The sequence below is a fragment of the Daphnia magna genome, linkage group LG7 (assembly GCF_020631705.1).
Source record: "Daphnia magna isolate NIES linkage group LG7, ASM2063170v1.1, whole genome shotgun sequence".
In the NCBI taxonomy this organism is placed as follows: domain Eukaryota; kingdom Metazoa; phylum Arthropoda; class Branchiopoda; order Diplostraca; family Daphniidae; genus Daphnia; species Daphnia magna.
This window is the reverse complement of record NC_059188.1, coordinates 11248924-11273195: the sequence shown is the minus strand read 5'-3', so window position 1 is coordinate 11273195 and position 24272 is coordinate 11248924. Positions and strand designations below refer to the sequence as shown.

The 24272-nt window shown below is 37.9% G+C and overlaps 3 protein-coding genes and 1 pseudogene across 3 annotated transcripts in view; 3 read left to right on the top strand and 1 right to left on the bottom strand.

The window, feature by feature from the left end:
* LOC116926304 (probable G-protein coupled receptor No9) overlaps positions 1 to 13159 on the bottom strand; it is a 30720-nt gene extending 17561 nt beyond the window's left edge. Inside the window, exon 1 of the mRNA XM_045177327.1 lies at positions 12699 to 13159. The gene's annotated coding sequence lies outside the window, so the exon portion shown is untranslated. The remainder of the gene's footprint in view (positions 1 to 12698) is intronic.
* LOC123474566 lies at positions 3277 to 7686 on the top strand (annotated as a pseudogene).
* Positions 13160 to 18652: 5493 nt separating the features above from the next.
* LOC116926357 (mitotic apparatus protein p62) lies at positions 18653 to 19956 on the top strand. Its single transcript, XM_032933217.2, has 3 exons — positions 18653 to 18814; positions 19088 to 19420; positions 19482 to 19956. Exons 1-3 carry the CDS (start codon positions 18790 to 18792, stop codon positions 19652 to 19654), a joined length of 531 nt encoding a protein of 176 aa, XP_032789108.2. The 5' UTR covers positions 18653 to 18789; the 3' UTR covers positions 19655 to 19956.
* Positions 19957 to 20453: 497 nt separating this feature from the next.
* Positions 20454 to 24217, top strand: LOC116926294 (small G protein signaling modulator 3 homolog). The gene is given in 15 exon segments (XM_032933133.2): positions 20454 to 20817; positions 20819 to 20863; positions 20954 to 21171; positions 21232 to 21330; positions 21391 to 21717; positions 21788 to 21966; positions 22025 to 22136; positions 22196 to 22364; positions 22366 to 22559; positions 22626 to 22723; positions 22795 to 23045; positions 23121 to 23328; positions 23400 to 23542; positions 23618 to 23778; positions 23839 to 24217. Coding segments are annotated over 15 exon segments (2430 nt in total). The 5' UTR covers positions 20454 to 20790; the 3' UTR covers positions 24038 to 24217.
* The last annotated feature ends 55 nt before the right edge of the window (positions 24218 to 24272 follow it).

Genomic DNA, 24272 nt, shown 5'->3' with positions numbered 1-24272 from the left:
TGATTTTTGCAACTGATGTTAACTCTCTCTTCGGTAATGTGATCGTGTCCCGACGATTGCGATTTATGACGATGATTGATTGGATCGACGGCCATCATTGCTTTCAATGCCTCAATCGGGTAAAACTGTCCGAGTCCGAACAAGTCAATAAACGAAACTGACGTCTATACCTGTTGACGTTTGCTGAACTGTTCGGAAATCGAAGGACGCATATATACTCACGCAAATGAGCGTGATGGTTTTAGCCTTAACGTCATGACAGATTGACATGTTTATAACGTTGAAACGATATTTTTGTTCGTCCTTCTCATGTCAACGAGAGAAATTTGACTATCTATTTGCGCTTCCGTGTATGCGTCAAGAAATGCAAATGGCAAATGTTAAAAATTCGACACAGTGACGGACAGTCGGCGGAATTCTTCCATTTCTTCAGAATTTTTATGACCTCACCCTTCATCCTTTTTTTTTTGTTTGCCATGAAACATATTTTTTTTTTTTTCTAAGACACTACGTACTACAAGACTTGTCCGTAACAATATGTAAATAGCGTCGTATGCCGCAATCCGTAAGAAAATATGCTGGGCACATCCGAGGCGGACGTGACTCCATCCGCAAGATGAAACCTCTTTCCAAGTTTTTGAACGTACACGAAACACATTTTAATTCAACGTTCAGTTCCCAAAATCCGGGATCCCCCATCGTCTTCTTTCGTCTCTTGATGTGTTTGGGCACGTCTCCGGTCAAGCAATTCAACGGGTTGAAAATCGGACCGATCGGGACTCGGGTCATTGCTTCAAAAATGAAATGGGAACGTTTGAACGGTCCGCCTTTTTGTTGTCAGGCTGGAACGGAGCCAAAAGAGCCTGGGCGAATTATTGCAATAGTTGGCTCTGATTTCTGAGACATTCGGTTCAGTAATCACGATTAGCTATGATGCCCTAGACGACCGGAATCAGCACGAACTCTAATATGATAAACTCGCAATTTGGAGATTGCGTTTAGCATTTAAATTTAAAGCATTAATTAAATTCAAGGCATAAAAACGGTTGATTGTGATCATAACCAATTGGGATCAGCTGAAGTTCATTAAAAGGAAAGGGACGTAAGGCAAAAAAAAAAAAAATCGATTGAGTCTTTCGGGAGTGACGCCTATACACGACCTCCGGCGTCCATGACATTCAAATAATTCCACGTCTCCAATTCAGAATAAAATTGGAACTGTATCCATTTTTCAGATCAATGTGGTATATAGTAGTATATCAACAATGTCTGAATCGACATCCGATGTATAACATTGTGCAACCGTCACGCACGGAACAACAGAAGACGTGCAGTTTTATCGACCATCACCGAGACATTTCGTGAGTTTCCTTTCTCTTAACGCTCCAAGTTGTTCTTCACGACATGTGGAGCGTAATCAGATCCGCGTACTTTCCTTATAACAATGACGTCGAGTAGACAATCAAACTTTTCGTTAACGTTTTTCACTTGTTTAACGTTATCTTTTGTGTAAACGTGACATCTACCTGTTATAGGTTAGAAGGTGGACTGTTGCGTTGAGAATGAATATCAAATCTGGTTTTGGGATTAGTGAATTTAAATCGACTGTAAGAGACTACACAGCGGCGGTAGAGTACTTATTTTACCCTATTTAAGTATGTACTGGGCACTGAACAGTACTTTGCAATTTAAGTAGGGATTTTTGGGTACTTAAATCAGGAAATTCCATACTTTTATTTGTTTTTACCACACTTATCACACGGGACATACTTAAATAAATAATAAATGCTTTTAGATAAGTGTTTAAAAAGGATTAAAGTACTTTTAAATAATAAAGTGCCGAAGTCAACGTACTTTTTTTTAAATTCCTATACTTATTTTTAAAAAATAACTTTCAATTAAGTATTTTATGGGAAACAAGTGCTGCTTTTCCTACTTCATTTACTGTGTTCAAACTAAAAACGTTTATGTCTTGTAATTAGAGTGTCGTCGGCATAGTCACTGCTGTATTTATGTGCTCCAGTTATTGTCGTCTGCAACAAACGTCAAAATTTTAAGATAGTGCAAGAAACTGATTCAAGTGTTTTTTTACATCGAGACATTATGCCGCCAGCAAATAATACAGTGCAGTGTTCTATGTGCACTCTTTTAATCGCAGTTGATGACCCAACTACATTTTTTAAGCATGTAAAACATATACACAGTTGTAGTGTGCCCTTCCACATAATATGCAGACATCCAGACAGTTGCAACAAACATTATTATGTGTTCCTCTCATTCCGACGTCACTGGAATAAAGTCCATGGAAGTCAGACTAAATTCGTACACCCTATTCATGTTGGGAACATTCAGGTCAGTACTTAGTAAAAATATATTTTCGATGCAGTGAGTGTAAAAACTAAACAGAAATATCTTGTTTATTTGTAGTTGCACTTGGCCCTGATGAGGACTTGTTGATGTTGCAGCAGCTGAGCATTTGATATTGCTGGACCAACACTTTATAAACAAACGATAACTGAATTTGAGTGGGAGGCAGGAATGCTGTATCAACTGAGACACAAATATTTTCTCCCATTTGAAGCACTGTTGTTGGTGTCAGATATTATTCGGGATAGCTATGCCCGGAATGTGGTTATGATTCAGGTATAAATATATATATATTTTAGAATTGGATAATTTTGGATTTGATAATTAAAATCAAACTATAGGCTATTTACATGATGGCACTAAATAGAACTGCTGGACTTCCAGCACTTGACGAACAGCAAATTTATTTTCTTATCTTGATTACTGTTATATCTTTATAGGCCCATTGTAATTTATATATGCTTATTTCTCTGTTTCATTTATAGGAAAACCTACGGGCTGTTGTGTCAAACAACATTTTCGGTAGTACAGCGTTTACCGAAGATTTCAACTAGTTCACCAACAAGAACAAATGACTCGATACCGACTAGAATCAACCTGGAATAAATTCTTCCAGCCGTTATGCCAGAGAGTCATTTTGAATCCTAATGAACCATCTTACGAATGGATTAATGACCCAAATTTTGGTGAAATAATCGATGAAGTGTTTGAGATCGGATATTTTTACCTTTCCTAGAATCAGTGCAGCAATTTCTGTCATTAAAGTTGTTTTTGATGCCGTAATGTTGAATTTTAGCTCGTATGCAGTTCAGCAAACCCCACTGATTATTCCGATGTTTTGGGGGGTTATATAAAAAGAACCCATTGTACATAAAACACAGTGGCCAGATTTTGTGTTTTCAAGTATATATGGACGAAGTGGAAGTTTCAAATCCACTTGGTAGCAAAAAGGTAAACACAAATCTGCGTTTTTACTGGACATTATTGACATTCCTCCATTTTCGATTTCATTGGAAGCATTCAGTTGCTTGGATTGTGAGTAATGACTTGCTTAAAGATCGTGGGGTGAAGTGTTTTAAAACCCTTTATAGATGATTTGATTCTTCTTCTTGATGGTGTTACTTTAACCATACGAAATCAAAAACGGAAGTGGTTTGGGTGTTAGTGAATTTTGTAGGGGATATTCCTGCGTCAAACTTTGTTGCTGGATTTAAGGAAGGAGTAGGTGCAGCAAAATTGCATTGTCGTTCTTGCTTAATTGATCGTGACGACATAGAACTAATTCATCTTGAATCAAATTGTGTTTTGCGGGACAAAGATACTCACGAGTTCATGTTTTGCAAATTGAGAACGTAGAACTTACTTCGGTCGAAAGAGAAGGTCTTTCTCAACCTATGGGTGAACCGTCGTTGCCCATTCACTAGACTAGGATACGTCGATCCAACTAAAATATTTTCACATGACTTAATGCACGTTGTAAACAGGGCATCTTGAATCTGGTTGTCCGAAAACTACTTCGTCATCTTTTGTAACAATAAAGTTAGATTTGGATGTCGTAAATCGCAAAATATCAACGTTATCGTGTGATAGAGAATTCACCGTTCCACCTCCGATCAGAAAAAGAGGTTTGGATTTAACTAAACTTTCATTCTCGTCATCTGAAATGGGCTCAGTTGCGATTGCTCTTGCCGTCTTTTGGCTGAGTTTGTTTCAGTGACGATCCACACTACGCAAATTTCCTTCTACTTCTGAAATAACAGCTTCACTTCAATGCTATTCTTTTTCGGAGAAGGACTTGACGGTACTTGAAAGAATATCGAAATTCATAATATCAACCATGTTTTGCTATACCCAAAAATCCTGATGAATCTGGAAAGGCAATAACACCAAAACTTCATTCGCTTCTTCATTTGGCTAATCAAATCAGAATGTTTGGCGCTCTAAGGAATTCTTGGTGCTTCCGGTATGAGTCAAAGAATGCTAGATTTAAAAAATTATGAATAGAAATTGCAATTTTAGCATGTGCCTTGGTCACTATCCTCCCACCCCAAAAGCTAGTGGGCTTAGACGTTGCAAGGGATGGCGAAGGACATTTCTTTGGGAATGCGGAAAATTTCACTGTTCCGGTATCATTCACCGATAGATGTTAGCACGCTTGGTGGGCCACATCGCTTACGAAACAACTGATTTGATTAGCGATTCGAAATTCCAACCGCTTAAATCACTGAAATCGCTGGTAGAATTTGCAACAAGAAAACGGTATTTTTAAGGCATCCAGATGTTCTCTGGAAAGCAAACCAGTTTTTTTAGAATTGCTGATTTTTGGTGGCGGGCAACGTATATTTGGTAATGGAGGAATTGGAAACGACATGTTTTTGCCCGATCGGTTTTTTTTGTGTTGCCCATTAAACATATTTGCTGTTGTTCCATGTAGTGAATTAAGTTTTAATGCTCCAATGTATTCCTTTTTTACGATAATGAAATCCATGTAATTCCTAATTACTATCATTTCTAAAATAAAACAAATCTATTTCATTGTAATGCTGGGAAAAAATTTTATGCTGCTTGCTGCGACGAGCCTTGCAGGTGGCGAGGAGTTGGACTGACGTTCATTTAGAGTGTTTAGGTATATTTAAAATGAAATCAGGAATGGTAAGTATTTGGCCTCTTCCGACCAAGTTGTCTGCTGATATCGTTGATATAAAGTAGTCGTTTTTTTCGCTCGTGTTAATTTCAAATAATAATTCAAGCATGGCTAATAACAAAAATATTTGTGAATTTTGGTTCTTTGAAACATCACGCAAGTCAAATGTATTCTCATACCAACAGTACACAAAGTAACGACGTTGCAGTGCTGGGACTCTGCTTTACAAGAATTGTTGGCAGATTGCTCTATTATTTCTCTAGGTGGAAATAAATTAACACCTATAAATGATGTTCTTTTGCTAAAATATGACGAAGACTACGGGCAAGCTATAGACCTCAGTTCGTCTCAGTGTTTGATAATGTGGAAAAGATGTTCTAGTAAAGCTACGACAAACTGAAGATACTGCTCTGATGGATGCAATGCTAGTAAAATTATGATGGTGGTAAGTTCTTGTTGCTTCTTTTTAGAATTATGCCAAATTAATTTATTTGTATTGCTTTATTTCTTAGGAGATGATGTCAATGCTTGTCAACTTGGAAACGATGCAGCCAACTTGGATGTAGTCAACTCGTGCTTGGATGAAGTGAATGATGGTAAGTTCTTGTTGCTTCTTTTTGGAATTATTCCAAATTTATCTTATTTGCTATTGCTGTTATTTCTTAGGAGATAATGATGTGAAAAATGTTTATCAACTTAAAATCGATGCAGCCAACATGGATGTAGTCAACTCGTACTTGGATGAAGGGAATACCATTCCTGCTGTCTTTAGTATTCAAGGAGACGAGGATCAAACATCAATAGGTCATATGGAAAGAAGTGACGAAGACTCTAGCACTGAGAAGAGCACTGATATTGATACTGCTATGTCATCAGAATGTAGTGCAGCAAGTTCATCAGGCAGTACTGATTTTGTTAATAGCACATCTGATTCCGACTCCCATGCCCAGAAAATCAAGTCACCAGCAAATGTAAAGTGGCTAGATAGGTCAAAACGGACTTATGCTTTCAGCAGTACTCAAATAGGTTAATCATTTACCATCTTATTATGTAGAAATTTGAAGTTTTCTAAATATTTATTGTGATATTCAGCTACTGTAACGGATCCTTTGGGAAATGATGAAAACCCTTGTCTGCCAAAGAAGAAAAACACAGCAGCACTTCATATTCAGCCATCGCAGGTGCTCACGTTGTTGCTGGTATGTTACTATGCTACTATAAGGAATAATCATTAGCTCTTGGTTAAATCTTAATGTTTTTGTTTCTTATTAAAAATTCGTCATGATACAGTTGCTATTGCAAGGGGGACTAGTATTCAGCCTGATGTGGAAAATCATCAACGTCAACTTCATCCCAATAATCCGCTCGAGCCGGTTGTTGGTATTTAATTTTTTCTGTATAACATGATTATGTTCTCAGGTTTTAAATTAATTTTTTCATTTCGAATTCAGTTGATAATCTTTTAGTCCCGGTCACTCTTCCCAACGAAGGGACAGAACCTTGGGAAATAAATGAAAGGCTGGTGAAAGCTATCAAGAAGGTCAACTCCTCTTTATTTCAACCAATTTATTTTGGTCTGCGCCAAGCATCTAATGCAAACTCATCGAGCTCGTCGATTCAAAATCACTACAGAAACTACGCCGACATGATTGTCAATAAATTCCTTGTCTGAAAGACGTGGGAAGGAACTGCTCATATGTAAGTTGCTTATATTTTTTTATTACAGTGCCTGATGTAAAATTTTGTTATATTCTTATAGGAAACAGTCAAGGATAAAATAATTAAGCTATTCAGAACCAAACGGGATCATCAAAATCTATGGATGCAAGGAAACTTAAACGAGCTTCCGTTAAATCTGCTGCTGATGATTCACTTGTTGCATCGGTGATGGGGCGTCGATATATCAGCCTTCGATACGACCGAGATAGTGATGGGACAAAGAAATTGAACTTATCGCAAGTTTATTCGGACGTTCTTTTGTCCATTCAAACAGGAAGAAAACTCAGATATTCTTGAAACTATTCCGCATTCAGGAGTTTGCACGTATCGGAATAAGATTAAACTTTATTTCTTTTGTAATTATTTATTTATTGTCATTGTAGGTTAAGAGGATTTCTGAAATGCCAGCTGTTTCCGTGATAGGCCAGGTCTTTTCGGAGCAATTTTGACGATCTAACGGACAATTTGAGGCGCTTTTTATTTGGAGCAAGGGCCAAATTTTGATGAAGGAGTAGAGGCCACTCCAGATCTTTTGCTGTAAACAAATTGTGTTCCTCAACACAGGGCAAAGTCATCACACCAGTAATAACATCATGTGAGTGTTAAAACAAACACAGAAACACACTATGTACAAATCGTTAATTTTGTTTTTTTTATATTTCGAAGGGAAATTCTGTCGACTTAAATTATTCCGTGTGATTTCGCTCTGTTTTTTTTTGATTCTAAAACTACCCTTCTTCTTGCTAATTGTCTGTGGGGATGTGATGATTTTAAAAATATTGCAGTGAAAAGTTGGGGAGGCTTGTTCACTTGCTAGCTTGTATTATGTGTTTGCCGCAACTACCCGGCCTGTATGGTGTACTACTTTGCTGGGCGCTACTGTCTGTGCACAAAGGATCTGGTGTTGAGGAAGAAAAGGCGACCCGTCCAGCTGGGAAAGTTTACTAACACTTTGAAGTTTTCTGGTTTCCATTCCAAAGCAGACTGTGTGATTATTGCTATTGCCTCTGTGTTTATTTTATATACTGCGTGACGTGATTTAAAATAAACAATGAAAGAAGTCATGATTTGTTTTCATTAAAGTATGTGAAACTGAATAAGTATGTTCTGTTCCTATAAAATAGTATCTCTTCTTTAGTCTTTTTGGAGAAGCATTTTCATCTTTAGTTGCTTTGCTTGTAAGTATGATCGAATCTTGTTTAACATACTTGTTACGCAGCTGAATTACAGATAAGTGGGAGAAAAAAGTACGATAGAAAATTGGCGGCCTTTTTAGTTGTTAATAGTCTTCCCTGTGTATAAGATTCATAACATACGACGGCACGTATAGGGAACTTCATACATCAAGCAAGACGTTCAATAATCGATAAAGGAGATCCGAAATAGATCATTTAACACTCAATCTATATAGAAGCCACAAGAAAACAAATGAAAACGTACAACGATAAACAATAAAAAAAGAAAAATGGAGGCAATAAAAACAATCGACGATAAGTTGGCTGCCGTCCGCGTTATTGTCCATGACAACAGACGGGCAAAAAGAAAACAATTTTCTTCTCGACAAACAAAATCAAGTGCGCAATAAAATCAAAGCACATACTCTATGCTGTTCCACCACAAAAATAAAATGGCATCGTGATTCATTAAGTTGCAAACCTGCCGAACGAGAAGTCAAAAAGACAATTGGCGAAACTCTAAATGAACACAGCAGGTGAGAAGTCAATTAAGGTAACGATTTTCCACATTATTAGCTTAACGCAATCCGCGTTTTAACCGATAACGTCTCCTTGACGTTAAATTTAATTGATGTCAATCAGTTGAACGCCAATTGATTATTGAGTTGTTAAGAGAAAATCCATTGCAAGAAAAACCCAGAAAGAAAAAGGACAAATTCTTTGGGACATGTTCCATGGCAAGGGCGGATCCAGGAAATGGGTATCAGTTGACACATTGAGCGAACGTCTCTCTCTAAATGCTTTTAATTGCGTTTTTAGGTCAAGTCACTCTCTATGTTATTACTATATTGTTTTTGTTACATAATATCTCGTGTATACCGTATATTGTCTATATATATAGTGGCATCAGAGATATTATTGGCAGTGTACTCGCATTAACTTGATCGATGATGTCGATCGCTCTATAAATACACGCCATTTATATATTACATGATAAGAGAAATCCTTTTGCAGGATTCCATAAAGAACCTATATTTAGTGCATTTTAACAATTATAAAATATGCCCAGCTAATTGGGTATATAATCAACTCGTTTTTGACGACCTCCTGGATGTCCTCCTTGAATATCATTTCGCCATCCGACTATTATATATTTTTTTTTACCAACATCAGTCGACACAAAATCTGGTTATGACTTCGCGTTGGTGTTCAATCAGGCCCCTTGGTGTATTGAACTTCCGTCTTTTGTCCATTTCCTGGACGACGTCTATATACCATCGCATACTAATGGGAGAGAGCGTCGACTCGGTCAGTGTGGAGAACAGATTTTTGGCTTCGTTCCAGTTTATTGAACGCAAAGCGTGTAGACGTGGTCGATTTCCAACTCTTAATGTTTCTATTCTTATTCACGATCGAAGCGTTCATATCGGAATAAATCAACACAATGTTGCCATTCAAATGCAGAAAGATGATTCCAGATGCTTCCCATTTACGTCTGACACTTAATTTAGAATCCTAGAGTCAGACTACGGTCAAAGTGTGTCACCTTTTGTTATAGCATCAGAATAATCAGAGGGTAGTCTCGTTCATTAACTAGATTAATGATTTCATTGTAGCAGCTTATCTGTCTTCGTTAGACTACCTTCTTTATTGTGTTCTCTTAATTTCTTTGAAATTTGCATTCAAATGCATCGATTAAAATTTGAATAATGATACAAGACGCTTGTCATTCTTCCGATCTAATGGCATGGAATTAATGATTTGACGAAGAATTATTCTGTGTAACTTCGTTGATGTGCTCCGAGGAATGATTGAAAAATTAAGACACCTAAAGGCCAGATGATTGATGTAGAACACACCATTTTCAATTTATGTGCTAAAATCTACCTGTACAGACACGCAAGAGGAAATAAATTCAAACTGTAGACGCCGTAATAATGCGAGGTATAACTCATCGATCAGCTCACGAATTTATCGTTCCTCTTCAGGAATTTAAACGATCGTGAATTTCAAAAAAATTGCGCGTAGTTTAAATTTGTTTTGGCCAGTTACTTCCTTTCTGACATATATACAGAAATGTTTTTCTTTTTTTTCCCTTCAATTTTTACTCGCGGTACGTTGGCACACATTAAACGAAATAAATCAAGAAAACAAAACAAAGAGCTGCAGCTGCGTATGTAATAAAGTGTTGCTCGTTCAGTCCGCTCGGCTATATTTATGTCCATTTCCCGATAAGAAAAATCAGTTGCATTTTTCCTTTTAAATAATATAATATTTGAAATATGATTCAATGCCGACATGCTTTTCCCGTCGCGTGAAATTTACGTGTACATTTAAATATTCTCAACATAAAAGGTGCTGGATGCCGTCTTCCCTTTTTCTATTGGCTCATCACTTCGTTTTGCTGTTTGTTTTTTCAAACAACATTTCACGACCCCTTGGGCAGTTATCGTCGGTTACATCACGACACTTTCGTCCATTTTGTTAAAGTTGCTGAAAGTAATTTAGAGAATCGAAAATAGAAGATGTGCGTCAACGTAAAGCTTCTGAGATCCCTTGCAAATATGGCCGACAGATGTTGGGCGATGAGTTCCACGGACATGTTTTCCCCTACGTACGGAGCAGCTGTATGTAAAACTAAGATTGAAAAAAAAGAGGTGGATATAAAGTTGATATCTTTTCAAAGGAATTACGTGTGTGTAGATCAGCTTATTTTTAATACGAATAAATGTATTGTTTTATTGTTTAAAATCCCAAGTCAAATTCTCGGTAGCACAAAAGGTGTAAGAATTCAATGTTTGCTATGGGGGTTGAATAGATTTCTATAGGAAATGGTGAAATCAATAAAAAAAGACGTTGCAGCTTATTCTGGATGGATATAGAATTCTCGTTCTTATTTGTACAGGACGCCATAAACTTTTCTTGAACAAGACACACCCAAAAACATTTAAAGTCAAGAAGTTTTCTGATATAGAGGTAGGTGGTTTTTTTACTGTACCCAAAGACACGAATGGTCTTATCATAATCACCGACTCTATATCCATATAAATCCGTTTGTTCCACCAAAATGGGTGTGTCGATATGTATGCCACGTAAAACAGAACTTGAATCCCACTAAAAAAATTTTTCAAGGTTCTTATTCCATATGCCCTCCATTATTACATTTTCGTTAGACTATGCTGTCTATTGTCAACAGTTGACTCTATGTATATATAACGTTCACGTTTAAACACAATTTAATTGAGCTTCTGAGGACGATATTCAACTGAGAAAAGCTTTTAATGTCAAAATGGCTTTGTTAAAGTGAAAAAGATGATTTTTTTTTTTTGAAATTCAAGGTCTTCTTTCGTTTGACATGAACGCGAAATCTCCATAAAAAGACAATTGAAAAAAAAAGGGAAGATCGTTTTGTGGTTTAAAAAAAGCCAATGCCATAAAACAAAATTTCTTTGAGATGTTGCAATGGAGCAATTCTATTTCGCACGATAGAAATGGCGAAAAGAGGCGGAATGATGTCTTTATTAGACTGCGTGTTGAGATCCCACTTGTCAACGATTTCTCAAAGTCAATCGTTAAATTTTGCAAAAATATGTACGTTAATATTCTTCATACATTTTATTTCCAGTCTATTATTCAAAAGAAATGTGGATGCCTCGGTTATACCTTAGATTGAAGAACAGGAAAAAAAAACACAGGGAAAAACCAATCAAATGAAATAAACTGGAAATAACTTATGGGAGATCGTAAAAATGTGTCGGGTGTGAAATGGCTTATTGCATCAAACTTATTTTAGGACAGCCACGTTTAGTTTCTTTTACTTGTTTTCCCTTTTATGACGAAAAAGATTTAACCCTTTTCTTAAAATGGACACGTGACCTCTTTTCCGGCCGCACGAACACAATCACGTGACATTGAATTATAAGAAGTAGTTGGAAAAAAGACAATAGCCTCGACCGTACACCTGGTGGACGTCTGGTTTGATAAAACACCGAAAATAAACGATCCAAGATTATCCAGTTTTCAAAAGAAGAAGTTGAATGCCTGTTGTTTAGCACAAGAATCTTTGCTTTAAAAGACTATACCACCGTCACATCGTTAAAAAGCCCAAAATAATTTTCAATCTCTATGGTTATTCTTAAGTTAAAGGCTCGTTAGCCTTTCATCTTCCTAACCGTAGGGATTTTATTTATAAATTTTGGTTTCCTCGCTAGAATTCGACCGCTTTTGTCAGAGAATGCTGGCAGTCCCTAACCTCTTATATGCTAATATGGTGAACGCACGAATTTTTAAGGACAAAGAGAAAACAGGCCTATTTTAGAGCGATGGTTTGAAAAGAAAAAAAACAAAAGCCATGCATATATAATATCCTACTGGCCCATATACATCATTAAGAAAGTATAAGCTGTGACTCAAGATGCTCAATCGTCTTTTTTCTTTCTACTGTTTCGTAACATGTTTCTTGTCACGGACTTTGTCCAAGACTCTTATTTCTTTTTACCGGTTTGGCCGGAAGAATTTAGGTATTCAGTATAACTCGTTCTTTTTTTTTTTAACTTGGAAACCATCAGTGAGATTTATGCAACAGAGTTGGGGAAAAAAACAAACTTGATGGCACAATTGACTTTGAAAGATGGTCGTACCCAGTGAAGGGCAGTTTTACCATCACAGTTTTTGGGAAATGAATTGTTTAGAAAACACACCTGCAGTCTATTTCTATTTAACATGCAATGCTGTTTCACACGTTAACGTGTAAAACCAAATCTTTAAATGAAAATGCAAAAGTGTAGGCCGACCTGTTCAATTATTTGCCGCTAACGACGTTGTTGATTATCGTACACGAACCGTTGCACGCGAATACAATTACACGAATAAAAAACTCTGAAATTTCAAAATGCGGATGACACGAATTTTTGTTTTATTCCAATGATAGAAATCGAAAGGTCATCAATCAGTTCCAACACAGAAATGTTACAGACGATGAGTCAGTCCTCTGCTTGTAGTTAAACACCACGTGACTATTAACGAAGACTGTTGGCCAATGGCCAAATGCAAATGAATGAATAATGAGAAAATGATTCACTTTTTGTTTTTCCTTCTTCTCTTTGAAAAAAATAAACACGCAACTTTATTTTGTCGGGATCTGGACTCGGCGCCCGACACAAGACGACTGTCGGCTAAACTTGAGAGACGACCATTACAAACGCTGCGTGTTTGCTCTTGTCCACTTCTGTTCCCCTCATGCCCGGACATGCTCCCGCGGACGCTAGAGACCCATGACGCAAGCTGTGTATGGTAGCTGGAAGAAGAGATTGCCCGCTTTTATTTTTGGCAAGAAAAAGGGGTATATAGGCCGGACCTTGGGTTCAAAAACTCCCCTTTTCATTTGGGTGGATTATCAAGACGTAACACACTGAATCTCTTTCTTAATTGCGTACACACTTGTGTCTAGTAGTTTCGTATTCTAATGCCAATAGAAAAGAAATTTCAATCTCAATTGGTTTTTATGGTAATATGTCTGGATTTAGATTTTTCGTGTATAGCTAATATTATTACATTAGAACAAAAAAATTTATTTTGAATTTATTTAAATATGTAGCGCTTTGCTTTTCAGTGGCATTGAGAACTGCATAGTTTTGTTCGACTTTAATTTTTCCTTACCCAGCCCTTCTCCTTGAACTTCCATGAAAATCGTTGGCCTTGGAGCTTATTTGCATAGAATTGTCTGCTGTTTTTGTTGCAAATGATTCCCTTTTTAAAATCATGCAAAATTTTTTGTCTCCCCCCCCCCCATGTTTTTTTTTTGTTTGTTTTTACCAACGTCTCATTTCTTTCTTACTCATCCTCCTCCTAAAGGTCAGGGCTAACAAAAAGATCTAGTCCAAGCCTATTTAAAATGCACACCTATATATTTAACTACAATAAGATTAAAGAAAAAAGCGGGAATATCAACAACCAGCTGAGAGTCTGATAGAATTCTGTTCCACTTCTTATATGCTTACTCGAGCTTATATAATAATGTATATACAAGCAAAAAAAAAAAACAAAAACATGTTCGTAACGAAGGCCCATCTGGTTGCTTATTTTTTTTCAGACGTTAAGGCTCTTATTTAGACCGAGTAGTAAGACTTGAACTCATTCACTTTGATCTTCGTCTTCGTTAAAGCCATTGAGCACGCCCGTCTTATCTTTTCGGTTCTCAACAAGGTCGGCATCTTGAACGACATCGATTCAAAAACCGCATATTTCCCACATCAAATCATTTAATCTAAACGGCTAACACTCACCATGAAGTACCATAAATGTTAACATTGACAATCTGTTATTTTTAGGACCATCGTAAACTATTATTGCCATCCCACGGCAATAAAAAAAACCAAAAAAAACCCTCATAATAAAAACTAGAACATCTCTTTCGTGTCTAGGCCTGTATATACATAAGCCCTTATGCGTGATCCTTGTAAAGGATTGCGGGTCGGTGCGGACCCCGATTTTGTTTGGTGCAATGCGTGAACATGCGTTTAACACGAATATCTCAAGGGGACAAAGCTACCGGCCTGCTTTTTTTTCTGCAATTAGAATAATGCATATACTAAAGCTTCAAGGGTTTATTGTTATTTACGTGATTGACCTACTTTACATAGGCCTATGGGCCAAACTCCATCCAATTTCCTGCCCGTGTAATACGCGTTTGTCTTTTTTTTCAAGGGGAGAAAAGAAATTGCCTAAGCTCTTTCTCGTTCGATATCATTGCATGCCCATATTCTTTAAAAATGTTTTTAACATTGGTGAAGGGTAGCTACATGTCTGATTGAAATTCAACGTTAGGACCCAGCCAGTCTAAATATATACATGTCTTTTGAACATTTCAACTATCACGGGGTCAATAGCAAGCTGTTTGATCTGCTAAAAGAAATTGATATCTGGTCACTATCAAAGGCTTCTCTGCTTCGTTACGTACACTGTTCCAGTCTTAACAGGAAAGAAACGGATGTGTTTGCTGCTTCTCTGTACGCGTCTGTACGTAATCAATCAACGATATCAGCGTAGACACACACACGGAAAAAAAAGATGCGGACTAATAAACAATAAAATGAAGCTACAAGGCCATAATCGATAAAGTATTTTTTTAAAAGGGCAAAAGAAATAAAAGCCGACATTATTGGCAACTGTTTTTTCTCCATCATTAGTGTGACGTACATTGAAAGTAACTTGATCCTTTGTTCTTTGCTTGAAGGCAACAGTCGCTGCAGAGGAAGAACAAGGTAGACTTCTGTGTACGTGTACTTTGTATAGCAACAGATAAGAAGATTAGTGGTAAAATGAATATTCTCATTTTTTTTTATGTAGTCCGCATAATTAAATGACAAAGACGGACCAACTCAAGGCTAAATTGATGATTTAGCAATTGTTGCCGCTACAGCGTTTTTTATTACTGGGAATAAATTGCTGGAACAAATCTCTTTGGATAACAGCAAACAGGTTCGGCTTTTCCAAGCAAAGAAACCTGGCATGTGTAGCGAATTAATCAAATATATACATATATATATATTTTACAACTGTTGTGCTAATGTCTAAGTTCGTGTCCCGCCATTTCAATAGTCGTGACTGTTCTTTCATGTCAACGCCTCTTTTTCTCGATTGAGGGATTGTGACCAAATCATTCCAACTGCAAAAAGTAATCAATTTTGAAAAAAGCGTAACATTTCTTTTGGCCATCCGTTTCTTTCTATTTCAAGAGCTTCTTCGTCCAACAGGATGTGTAATTTCATCCCCGGATGGCATCAACGATCTTTATCGAGCGAAAGGTAAACACTGAGGGGGAAAAAGAACATACCAGAAGGCAGCTATTATCAGACTTGTGTAGTTTGTTTGTCCTTGTTATGTACACTATTTCATATATTTACTCGTTTTTTTTGTCAAATTCTCGAGGACATGTCATCCAACGCACTCTGTAATGGTGTTTATACGTATACATCTGACTCAATAAAGATGAAAAACATTTATTACAATCCTGAAGAAAAAAAACACTGACGTTTCAGTTTCACCCCCATTTGTGTTGCATGACGCAGGTTAAATCCATTTTCAAATCAGAAAAGAGAAAGAAAAACAACGTTTTCTTTTGTTGATTGTTTAATTTGACGTTGCGGTGATCACGAACGAGTGGAAAAAATAATCACGCCAGCTTTTTCCCCCGTTCGAATCAATGACGTCATACGTGTCTATGCAAAATCAATATACTCAGCACAATCCGTCATCAATTGCACAGATTGAACATTGATCTGAACTTTCTATTGACAACTGCACCCCAAAAAACGTGCTACGCAGACATGCATTATGTTTTTACAATAAAGTATAGGTTACATATTATGTAGATGAAAAAGAATCGATATGATTATTTTTTTCTTATACCATTTGCTTGTGGATCCCACGAACTCTGCGACCACTTGGTTAATCTTATTGCGTGCAAAGAGGGGAGAGAGGCTGCGGGCTCTTAGAATCAAACCTCCCCGTACGTGACAAAAGGGTAGTTCACGACGACCTGGAAGATGATGCAGGACGGCCTTATTCATCTAGCATTAGAAACGTGTTTTTAAATGAATAAAAAAAAAAGCTCTTCCTTCCTTAATATTTTACATAGAATTATATACGCCTTGTTAGGCTGTTAGCTGCCTTCTTTTTTGGTATTTATATTTGATTGCAAAATTAGAGTTGGATAGCAAATGATGAATAGAATTGTTGTGACATTTCGGGAGTATATTTTGCAAGTTCGTCTGGAATTCGCTTTAGCTTGCCCGACGTTTAAAAGATGATTTCGTGAGTCACTGGAATCGGCAGAGGACAGAACGAACTTAATTTCATGCAAGCAAAACACTTTTTATAGCCTTTCATATAAGGTAGGCCACCCTGTCATTTTGAATTCTACGAACATCCGTTTCGAAATTTCCTTGGTGACACTTGTGTACCAGGAGGTGCGAATGAAATTCATGACTTTATTGACTAAAGAAGGCCGTCTCCATCAATGTCTCGACAGCACATTCCCCCACTCGTCACGTCTTTTCCCCCCTTTGACTAAGTTCCTCACGCAGATCCCCGCTAGACACTGCACAATGCACATATATGCCTGCATAAGATAAACGACGGAAAAATCCTGAAATCAATTAGGGTCTATTCAGTGCGTTGCTCAACTGTCAAATAACGACAAAAATTGGCAAAGCAAAATTGAACATGTACAAAAAATATAGACAAAATGATTTTGCATAGACCCTCTGTAATTTGAATAAAATCATTTCTAATCAATGCAGATTTGTCTATGCCAGAATCATCTGCTATTCAAACGCCATATGGAGTTAACTGCCTGAACAAGTTGGGCTCGTCCTGGTTAATGAGAGACTTCCGAGTCTGGGACTCCTTAACCTGATGACATTGTGCTCGGTACGTTCTTGTACCAACAGAATATAATCAGTTGGTCTATACAGAGCGACTGTGCTGTTGAATTAGGTCAATCAGTTGACGCATCCACTCAGTAAAACGACAATCGTCCTTTGTCACCTTGCATTGGGCTGTCAGCTTTGTTCACAGTAGTCTCAACGTTCAATAATCTTCATTCGGTTCAAGACGTGCAAGCTGTCTGCTGCGAAATGAAGATCCCATTATGATGGGGAAAAACTGACCAATCCACGTAACTCTAGTTGCAAAAATTACTCGTTCTAATCATCCATTATTCTCTGTCACCTTAACCTCTTTATTTGAGCCAATTTCGTATGAATCCTGCCTGTATATTGCTACACTCGAGATCCTCTTATGTTTATATAGCTGTTCCCAGATTGATGCAGTCTACTCGTTGGCCTTCTTTTTCTACGGAATCCGTCTGTATCACTTTCTCAGAAGCTGGTGTTCGGCAACAGGCTTTTTCTGTCTCAATGTCCCCATTTTCCCTATCATCCTTCTAATAGCTTCGCTATATATATAACAGACATTTTGGTACGTACCTCTTTTTTTCTTATTATTTCAGTTGTTTGCTCTCTGTCTTCTACGAAAAACATTGGAGGGACCTCCTCTCCTTATCAATCATTCCCAACCATGGGGTCATATCGGTAAAGGGTTGGTGCAAAAAAAAAAAAAAAAAAAAATTATTTACAAATTTCATTTGACGAGACATGCTGCGTGAAAGTTGCATTTTAAGTCTTGCCTAAACATCCGTTGCTAAAACAGACAGCGAGTGACAGATAGTTTTCACTGATACGTAATATGCACGTTTGGCCTGTTTTTTACCAACTTTTGTTGATGCTGAACTGAACTCGGCTTTATGCAAGATTGACCTATTGCCTTTTGTCTGCTTGAAACTCTCTGACCTGGAAGTCAACGTGGACTGCCAATTCATATCTCGTCTGTTTGGGTCGTCGTGTACGAAGTAAACAATTTCTAGTGCCTGTTACAAGTTCAGTGTGCGCATATGTACCGAAATAGGCAGTTACTTTGACGTCGTCTTTGAAAAAAGAAGCATGCCTAATGAAAACTGGCGCTCAAATGTTTGGTGAAAAGAAATTCAACTCGTATACAACATTATTACTTTAAAACTTCTAACTTCATAAAATAAATATCTTTAATCTTAAATTTAAATAATGGAAAATAAGGAAAATGAGTAAGCAACCAAGCATTTTCACAAATTTGTCGTGATAAAATCTAAAATTGGCGGCGATTATTTATGGGTGGTTTTCAAGCTATTTGCATAGAACTGGCAACACACAAGAAAAAAGAAATCAAACTTCCATTTTCAAGGGAACCGCGACGCGAAGACTAGCTGGAGTAGCCATCTGCACGTGGATTGATTTTCCTCACCGGCCTCATTTCATTTTCATCGTTCAGACTCATTTTCTACACATCATGGTTGAAGAAGAATACTTTTGGGGTAACATTTTAACATTTGTTTAAACTGTGCAGTCGTCCATTTCGACGCTTTTCCCGCGTGACAAGTTAATGGCAGCTTGGCTTCGGCTGATGAAAGATGCCGGTCGCGTGTTCTTTCCTGTAACTGAAAGATGGCCGCCCGCTGTTGCTAATATCAGCTAGACAGTGGTGTGTCGGTTCGTTTGGGTTGTGTAGTGGGCAGTGTGTCTGTTTGCTAGTATTTTCCAGTTTCTAGTGCTGACTATTTAACACATCATCTTCTCGTCTCCTTTAGGTGTCCAGCTCGACTCCAAGACCAAGGAAATTGAATGGAATCCAGAGAAAAACTTTCCCAAGGAGGAGAAAGAAGATGGTATGCCCATACCCCGCCACAGCCTTATGATCAAGCAGGCCATTCTCAGCCATGAGGCAGCGGAAGGGGAGATGGCTGTGATTGAAGCTGAGGCAGTCGGTTATGCGCAGTCAAACATCAAAACACTCATTAGTGTTTTGGTTCAAGGCAAAGACCATCAACGTTCTTTAGACCTAGTGTTCCATGATGCCCCTGTTAAATTGAGGCTAATCAAAGGGTCTGGGCCTGTTCACTTAGTTGGTGCGCATGGTGTTGGTATGTATAGCAAGTACAGTATTTTATAAAAATTCAAAACTCATTTTTATTTAACTTGCAGCATATCGCTATATGGGTGAGGATGACAGTTCAGATGATGAAGATGGCATGGGAGAAGAAATGGATGATGAAGATGATGAAGAAGAAGTCGACGTTAAACCTCCCAACAAGAAAATAAAGAAAGAAGAAACTCCCGCTAAGGGAAGTCCATCAAAACGAGGGGGCAAGAAATAGCGGGAAATTCGATCAAGCAAGCATAAAAGGGTGCTTCAAAGCGAGAATCTGCTGGATTGCTCAATGATATACCAAACGTCATCTTTTCGAAGGAATAGAGCGGCCAGTAGTTTGCTTTTAAGTAAAACAAATAGCTTTAGATCCAATTTTCCAAGTTTTCTTGTGTTCTTTTTCTTTGTTTTAAAAAATGATGTCGAGCTTTTTCTCGTGGTTTGTGAGGTTGAGTGAATCGCTCCGGGCCTAACGTGCTGCTCGGACGCTATGAATGAGACAAATACAAATGGTTCTTTGTCTTCATTGAAGTGAGAAATCTGTTTTGGTATTATCATTGCTTGCTGATGTGGGCAAAAAGTTTTGAAAAACATGATTTCAAACCAGTCAAACATGTTTTAAATTATATTGAGATAAATAGTGTTTTCAATTTCGATCAAAACCATGCAACAGTAAATTAAGCCATAGAGGACGCAAACTCTAAATGAAATGATGGGTGTAGTGGTTAATCGATAGTGCAAAGCGATTATTCAATAGTGTGCGGTACGAAATCAAACAAGCTACAAACAAGATGTTAGAAAGTTACATAGCTGTAACTTAGCGATAAATGGGCAGCATGCAGTGCATATCCTTCAGTGTTATTTCACGTATTCTTTTTTGTACAATTTAAATGCAGTATGAATGTCAGGTACCAATCGAACAATTCTCCCGCTAACTCGATTTTGAAAAGTGCTATGCCGTATCATCGGCCCTGGAAAAAAAAATCAAACAATTCCAGTTTATCGTTTTCTTGTGTCCTCCTGGAATATTGAAAGACTTTAAAAAATCGCCAATTCATTTCCATCAGGCATTTGTCGTACGTTGTGTTATTCCGGTGGTCCTAGCTTCCTAGTGAAAAGCATGTGGTTCGTGAAACCACCACTTGGGAAAAGGGAACTGTCATCGTTACACCAGTGATGACTATGACGTCAACAAATTACGGTTCGAGCACAAGCAATTGTTCTGTACTTCCACCATTACCATTCCTTACAAGTAAATTTACGTGTTTGAAACGTAGAAGTTAAACATAAAAGACCAACGGTGAAACTTGGGAGAGTTTTTGGAACAGTTTGAAGTAAATTAGGCACACACAACAGAAAAACAAAATGGACCTTGCTCTCAGTTTGTTTGGTAAATCACTCCACAGAAGGATATATTTCTGGCAAAGATATAGCATTGGTTAGTCATTTTGATAAATGTTGTATTAGTTTAAAGTAGCATTTGAACACAAATATTAACTAAGCTTCATACCTTTTAACTTCCAAGCAGAACTCCCAGGTTGCTTGTGCCGAAGATGATGATGGTGAATTCAATATTGATGTATCAGAAGGAATTACAATATCTGGAGATGGACAGATTCCTCCAGGACTAATTAATCCAGGAGGACCTTTCTCAGCACTTATTCCTTCTATGGTTCCACAAGAGATATTAGTAAAATTAAACAACACAAAAGAAACTGAAGATCCAAATGAACAACCAGAGTTTAGGTAACCTGGATTATGACAAGGAATATGCTGCAAACAAAAATTATCAATTTCCTGTTCTAGATTTGATGAATTTGGTTTTCGAGTAGAGGAGGAAGATGGGCCAGAGCCAGTATCTAACAAACTATTAAGCACACCATTTATAGAAGATCCACAGCAGAGGTATTTTAAAATCATTAAAATTTATACAGACATTCAATAACAAAGACATCTGTTTTCAAGATTGATGTGGATTGCATATTTGGAATTCACACACAACACCGAAGTTGGTGATTTGACATGGGATAAAGTTCAACCACGCTTGCTACGTACAGAAAAACTTAACAATATGATTCGCGCCGGTATTCCACATTCACTCAGACCCCAAATTTGGATGAGATTGTCCGGTGCCTTGGAAAAGAAGTTGAATTCAGATGTCTCCTACAAAGAAATTGTTAGAGCCTCATCCAACGATCATTTGATGGTTTCAAGGCAAATTGAGAAGGACCTTTTACGAACATTGCCAAGCAATGTCTGCTTTTCTCTCCCCCAAGGAACCGGGATCGCAAGGTGAATAGAGCGTTTTGAAATCTTGGCATACATTGGCAAGCTGACGAATCTTTGAACCGTGTCTTTTTAGGTTACGCCGAGTATTGCGGGGCATTGGTTGGTTGTATCCTGACTTGGGTTACTGCCAAGGTGTTAGTGTCATTGCTGCGGTTTTTCTACTACTGCTTGAGGAGGAAGATGCTTTTTGGTTACTTTGCGCCATCGTAGAAGACTTGCTTCCAGCTTCTTATTATACTCCTTCATTGATTGGTTGGTTGTACCTTCATTTGTCACGAGAATTTTAAAATAACTTCAATTATTTGCTCAGGTGTCCAAGCAGATCAAAGGGTACTACGACAATTACTTGTAAATTTTTTGCCTTCAGTTGATACTCTTTTACGGGATCACGATATCGAACTCTCTCTTATCGCCTTGCCATGGTAAGCAGTGATTTTCGTGGCAAAGCTTCCCTTGTTCATCCATTTTCATATCATTGTAGGTTCGTTACCTTATTTACTTCGGTGTTACATATCCGCGTGTTGCTGCGCGTATGGGACTTGTTTTTTTGCGAGGGTTCAGTCGCCATTTTCCGAATCGCCTTAGCAATGATACGAAGTCATGAGCCACAGCTGAGAGAATTACAAAATTCGGCAGATATCTTCAACGCACTTATCAGATTTACCCCGTATAATCCATGAAGTTGACGAGCTCCTAGATGTGGCGTATTCTCTGGCTGGATCGTTTAGCGATGTGACTCTTGACAGTTACCGTCGCCGCCATTTGGCCTATCTGATGTCTGATCGCGGCACGTTAGTCGGTAATCCAGAATCGGCTGCCAACCTTCCTAAGCAACATTTAAGCCGGTAAAAAATTTTTCATGTTCGTTTGGTTCCGGTAAGATCCCTTCTTAAATGTGGCTCAATTTCTAGGAGAAAAGTCAAAACTTCCCGCCCATTGCTGCAGATGTTACTTTTTGGCGACGAGGAAGATCAAGATGATATGCGATCGAAAAACATCCGACAAACAGGTTTGATGATCACTTTTGCTTTTTCAACAGGATGAAGTTAATATTTTTTACCTCTCCTTTTGATTTTTCAGAGGTTCTAGTCGATCTTCGGGAGGCAGTTCTACAAATAGGTCGCCACTTCCAACTCTCAGATGCTAGGTTGGCTCATCTACCCCTAACACCGGACTATTCCATGGAAAGTCATACCCAAGACCACGAAATTTACGCTGGAGTGATGCGTAGTAAAAAGAGAAGAGCTAAAGCTTTGCTGGATTTTGAACGGCACGACGATGACGAGCTTGGATTCCGCAAAAATGATGTGATAACAGTAATCAGTCAAAAAGTATAGCCAAAAAAGTCTAGTTTGGAAGCTATTTTCCTATTGAACAAGGTAAATAATGTTTTATTGTTCCACAAGGATGAAGACTGCTGGATTGGAGAGTTAAACGGGCTACGTGGTTGGTTTCCTGCAAAATTTGTGCAATTACTGGATGAGCGTTCTAAACAGTATAGCAGTGCTGGGGACGATTCTATAAACGAGAACATAGCGCATCTGGTTCGCGGTACTCTGGCACCTACAATCAAACATGTTTTGGAACATGGCATGAAGAAAGCTTCCATTTTAGGTAGGTTTGCGTGTTGTACAGTTAAGTCGGAGCAAAATATTTTACCCACCATTTTATCTCGATTACATCAGGCACAACTTGTCATCCTTGGCTATTCATTGAAGAAGCTGCTAGCAAAGAAGTTGAGAAAGACTTTGCTTCTGTTTATTCTAGATTGATATTATGTAAAACATTCCGACTGGACGAGGATGGAAAGGTCCTTACTCCAGAGGAGGTTTGCTTTTTTAATAGATGAACCATCATTAGATTTATTAATAATTATTGTAACACTTTTGCTGTATCTTTTCAGCTTTTATATAGATGTGTTCAAGCTGTAAACATCTCTCATGATGCAGTGCATGCTCAAATGGATGTGAAGCTGCGAAGCCTCATATGTATGGGTCTTAATGAACAAGTCCTTCATCTTTGGCTTGAAGTCCTTGGATCCAGTATTAGCACCATCCAAAAATGGTGTGTTGGTTTTCTTAACATTAGATGTTTCATAGAATTATAATTGTAATTGTTTGGCAGGTATTATCCTGGCAGCTTTTTAGCCAGCCCTGGCTGGGTACAGGTCAAATGTGATCTACGAGTTTTGACCCAGTTTCCGTTCAATCTGAACCTCGAATGGGAGCTACCTGCCAACAAGAAGAATGTGAATCGGCAACCCTTGAAAGAAGGCGTACGTGACATGTTAGTGAAACATCATCTTTTCAGCTGGGATTTGTGAAGCGCGCTTGAATTAGGTTTTTTTTTCTCGACCACACTCCCGCATACCACTATTTATATATAACTTATTGTTTCGCAATCTGAATCACTTTTCAGTCCTAGTCTGCATTTCTGCCTTTTAAAAAATCATAATACATATTTTTGAATGTTCAAAAAATAAACATGACAACAGTTATAAAAACATAAAACTTCGATTAATCGATCATGGCGCACTATCGATATGGTAGTCCCCCTGG

Bases quoted from the DNA above. Each gene is read 5' to 3' on its own strand.
- LOC116926357 (XM_032933217.2), top strand. From the start codon at position 18,790: ATGGTTGAAGAAGAATACTTTTGGG. The intron at 18,815-19,087 runs GTAACATTTTAA...CGTCTCCTTTAG, and splicing joins TGAAGAAGAATACTTTTGGG to GTGTCCAGCTCGACTCCAAG. The intron at 19,421-19,481 runs GTATGTATAGCA...TTTAACTTGCAG, and splicing joins AGTTGGTGCGCATGGTGTTG to CATATCGCTATATGGGTGAG.